This window comes from Parasteatoda tepidariorum, chromosome 9 (assembly GCF_043381705.1).
Source record: "Parasteatoda tepidariorum isolate YZ-2023 chromosome 9, CAS_Ptep_4.0, whole genome shotgun sequence".
NCBI lineage: Eukaryota > Metazoa > Arthropoda > Arachnida > Araneae > Theridiidae > Parasteatoda > Parasteatoda tepidariorum.
The window spans coordinates 87916714-87921068 of record NC_092212.1 but is presented as its reverse complement, the minus strand read 5'-3'; the positions used below and the strand labels follow the sequence as shown (position 1 = coordinate 87921068).

General features: G+C 31.7%; 1 protein-coding gene across 3 annotated transcripts in view; it reads left to right on the top strand.

Moving 5' to 3' along the window:
- LOC122272799 (putative ammonium transporter sll0108) overlaps nucleotides 1–4330 on the top strand; it is a 17274-nt gene extending 12944 nt beyond the window's left edge. The window contains exons 1-3 of one of the 3 annotated variants that reach the window (XM_043056796.1): nucleotides 1671–1939; nucleotides 2673–2760; nucleotides 3846–4330. In XM_043056796.1, coding sequence (XP_042912730.1) covers nucleotides 1706–1939; nucleotides 2673–2760; nucleotides 3846–3955 — 432 coding nt within the window. In that variant the 5' untranslated portion in view covers nucleotides 1671–1705 and the 3' untranslated portion in view covers nucleotides 3956–4330. Of the gene's footprint in view, nucleotides 1–1670; nucleotides 1940–2672; nucleotides 3278–3845 lie in introns of those variants that run through there. The other 2 variants (XM_043056797.2, XM_071184905.1) reach the window with 2 other exon arrangements.
- The last annotated feature ends 25 nt before the right edge of the window (nucleotides 4331–4355 follow it).

The following is a 4355-nucleotide window of genomic DNA, read 5'->3' as shown; positions in this document are numbered from 1 at the left end:
TATCAGTACACCTAGAAACTTATAAAAAAATGGCAAAATTCAAAGTGTCATAACTTCTTTAAAAATGATCAAAAATGCTTCTGCTTTAGCTCATTTTGAAGCTTAAAATCTCTACTTTTATGTACTTTAATTGTTTTTAATTAATATATTTTGCAACTATGTACAATTACGCTCTAAACAATCCTAGAAAATTGTATTAATTTTTTGTGAAGTTTGACGCGATGTACGGGCATAAAGGGGTTAGATATTGTTAATTTTTATTATACCTTTGAAAAATTTGAACTTTTAGCTTTCATTTAAAAAAAAAATTCCAAAAAAACATGTTTTTTTGACAAAGTTATTGTCAAATAAAAAAAAATGTTATTTTTCAGAATTTAATGATTTTTCAGCAATTATAATGAATTTCAGTGTAATTATAATATGATATGAAAATTTTTTAATTAAAATAAATTAAAATGTAATATTTCTCGATAATATTATTTCATAATTCATTATAAAAATGTTAACTTTTTTTTGGAAAATATAATAATGAAATAAGAATCTAACGTACAATGTACATACATGTACATACAATGTACATACAACGTACATACATTTTTGATTTCAAATTTTTTCTGAGAAAAAAACGAAAAAATAAATTTCGAAATATTAAATTTTAAACGTTGATTCCTATTTCATTATTATATTTTCCAGAAAAAAAAAGTTGAAATTGTTATAATAAATTATGAGATAATATTATCGAGAAATATTAAATTTTAATTTATTTTAATTAAAAAAATTTCATATCATATTATAATTACACTAAAATTCATTATAATTGCTGAAAAATCATTAAATTCTGAAAAAAAAACCTTTTTTTTTTTTGGCAATAATTTTGTCAAAAAGCATGTTTTTTTGGNTTTAAATGAAAGCTAAAAGTTCAAATTTTTCAATGGTATAATAAAAATTAACAATATCTAACCCCATTATGCCCGTACATCGCGTCAAACTTCACAAAAAATTAATACAATTTTCTATGATTGTTTAGAGTGTAATTGTACATAGTTGCTAAATATATTAATTAAAAACAATAAGAGTACATAAAAGTAGAGATTTTAAGCTTCAAAATGAGCTAAAGCAGAAGCATTTTTGGTCATTTTTAAAGAAGTTATGACACTTTGAATTTTGCCATTTTTTTATAAGTTTCTAGGTGTACTGATACTTTTGAGCGGTACTGTATACCTTGATATTAAAGGGAGCTAGGGGTCTCGAAATTTGAACCTTACTCGCTCCATTTTATTTTTTTATTCTTTTTTTTATTTATTCCATTACGCCTTCTTTGCTGGATTTCACACACAGAAAACACCCCATGCATGCTAGAATATCCAAATTGTTACAAAAGAAGTTGAAAAAGAGCAAATAAACTGATTTTCCTGGATAAAAAAAGTGCTGCCATCTATATGCTTCAGGAACAAAAAAAAATCCTAAATTTCCCCTCATAGGCCTATTTGTGCGAGCTTCAATGTCGGCTAAATTATGAAGATGAAGTGCTAAGACACATATCTTAAAATCTTTTGTCGTTTTCTGCTAGAATTGTATTTCTGACTTTCTAAAATGTTATGTCAATATAATGCTGTGTCAATATTGCGTTTTTATCCAAATTAAAACCGTTTTTATCCGCGTTTAAAACCGCGTTTTTATCAAATTAAACATAGTTCCTCCTTACATGGACAAATACATAATTGACAATCCTGTTGGCGCCGTAGCTGTGCATGCCATGGGTGGTCTAAGGGGAAAGATTGCAGTTGGATTATTCATTGATGATGATGACTTACTCAATCTTACGCACAGTCAAAGTGGACTACTGAAGGGCGGTGGCCTGTATCTGCTGGGAGTGCAACTATTGGCATGTATTGCTGTCAGTCTCTCGAGCATGATCACTACATATCTTATATTAAAAGTAAGTTGAGCAACATGAAAAATTCAATGAAATTACATATTAGTAGCCAGAGCCAAGATGGCTCAGATGGTAGAGAGTTTGCGTTTGAATGAGGTGACCCGGGTTCGAATTCCAGTGATGCTGGTCGATACGAATTCAGTATCCGGCTTGCACCGACTACAGTGCTGACGTAAAATATCCTCAGTGGTAGACGGATTTTGGGTTAGAGTCCCCTTGCCTTCTGGCTAACCATGAGAGGTTTTGGTGGTTTTCTTATCCATGTAACGCAAATGCGGGTTAGTTCTATCAAAAAGTCCTCCACGAAGACAAATTTCTCTCACTACTTGATTGAGGAGTTCCCTTGTCTTTTGGATGGGGTGTAAAATTACAAGGTTACGAAGTTGAACATTATTAGGTGTAAACCCACAAAATTGGGTCGGCTGTTCAACGACGGTTATAAAAAGGAAAAAACATTAAAGATTATAAAATATAATATATGCAGTAATGTACCAAAAAATAATGAAGTGATTGCATTTCCTTTCATTAATATTTAATTTCTCATAATAATTTCATTATTAATTATGGTGAGCTTTAGCATAATATAAAAATTTTTTTGTTAATTGCGATTTGATTGTCCCTTTACTACCACTTTGGAAATTATCCTTGCAGAGAAAAAAAATTGGCAATTATATTGTTATTCTTTTTTTTTTGCTTTGATTTGTTACAATTTTTTATTAATGATATTTGTTTTTAGGGGATCGATTATTATGTACCAATTCATCTGGCACCACCCGAAGAAATCCTTGGAACAGATTTTGTTGAGCACGACGTCCGCCACAAAGGTTATAACTACAAAGTGATGATGACAGAATTGGCAAACCTGGGATTGAAACTCCAACATCCTCATCCACAATCCACCCAGGAGTCAGTGGGATGATCATCTAATCTAATCCTACAGTACATTGAAAAAGTTCTCAACAAAAGTGACACCTCAACAGTGGACCACCCTTTGCCTGACATAACAATCGATCTTCCTATCTCGACTGGAGAACATTTCCTTATAAGGAGCGATTGAATGACAGATGAATGCTATTTATCTTAATTTATTATCTATTTGCCATAAAAGAAAATACTTGAATTTTGCGAGAAAGGATAACAGACCTTTTCAATGATATTAGAAATATGTGAGTTCTTGAAAAGATTCAGAGATGAGCCTCGGAAAAGTGGCAAATATGTAGTGGATATAGTAGTTTTTTTCGACCGGTCAAGTGTGTTTAACGAGAATACACGCCGTTTAAAATTAAAAAAAATTACCATGGAGTAGTCTTGGCATTTCAATAAAACACAACTAAAAAATTATTGGGTGGGGTGTTTCCTTTTAATTATTCGTTTAACTGCTACGACGTGTATAAATGACGTGTTGGGGGGATCGTGACCCCATGTTTATAACATAAGTGGTCAGAGCCGTTTTTGGGCCCTCCTCTCCTTCCCCCACTCTTTTCAAAGTATATGCTGAATATATAAATGAATCTGAGATTAAACTAAAAGCGCAAGATTTGGTGAAAATTTACTCATCCGATTTAGAGGAAAACTTTGTAAATGAATTTTTACCATTTTCAAATTTGTATGAACATAAATCTGCACAAGCAATGTTAAAGGTTCAAATTAAAGATAACTTGTGAATACTTTTCCTAACGTTCACATTGCATTAAGAATATATTTGTCGATTCTTGGATCAGATGCAGAAGGAGAAAGATCTTTCTCCAGATTAAAATTGATAAAAAATTATTTGCGTTCAACAATGAATCAAGATCGTTTGGCATCGCTCGCACTTATGTCTATTGAATACGACATTTTGCGTAGTTTGGAATTCGACAGCATAATACAAGATTTCGTTGAATCCAAAAATCNGACGTCCGCCACAAAGGTTATAACTACGAAGTGATGATGACAGAATTGGCAAACCTGGGATTGAAACTCCGACATCCTCGAATCCACAATCCACCCAGGAGTCAGTGGGATGATCATCTAATCTAATCCTACAGTACATTGAAAAAGTTCTCAACAAAAGTGACACCTCAACAGTAGACCACCCTTTGCCTGACATAACAATCGATCTTCTTATCTCGACTGGAGAACGTTTCCTTATATGGAGCGATTGAATGACAGATGAATGCTATTTATCTTAATTTATTAACTATTTGCCATAAAAGAAAATACTTGAATTTTGCGAGAAAGGATAACAGACCTTTTCAATGATATTAGAAATATGTGAGTTCTTGAAAAGATTCAGAGATGAGCCTCGGAAAAGTGGCAAATATGTATTGGATATAGTAGTTTTTTTCAACCGGTCAAGTGTGTTTAACGAGAATACACGTCGTTTAAAATAAAATAAAAAATTACCATTCAGTAGTCTTGGCATTTCAATAAAACACAA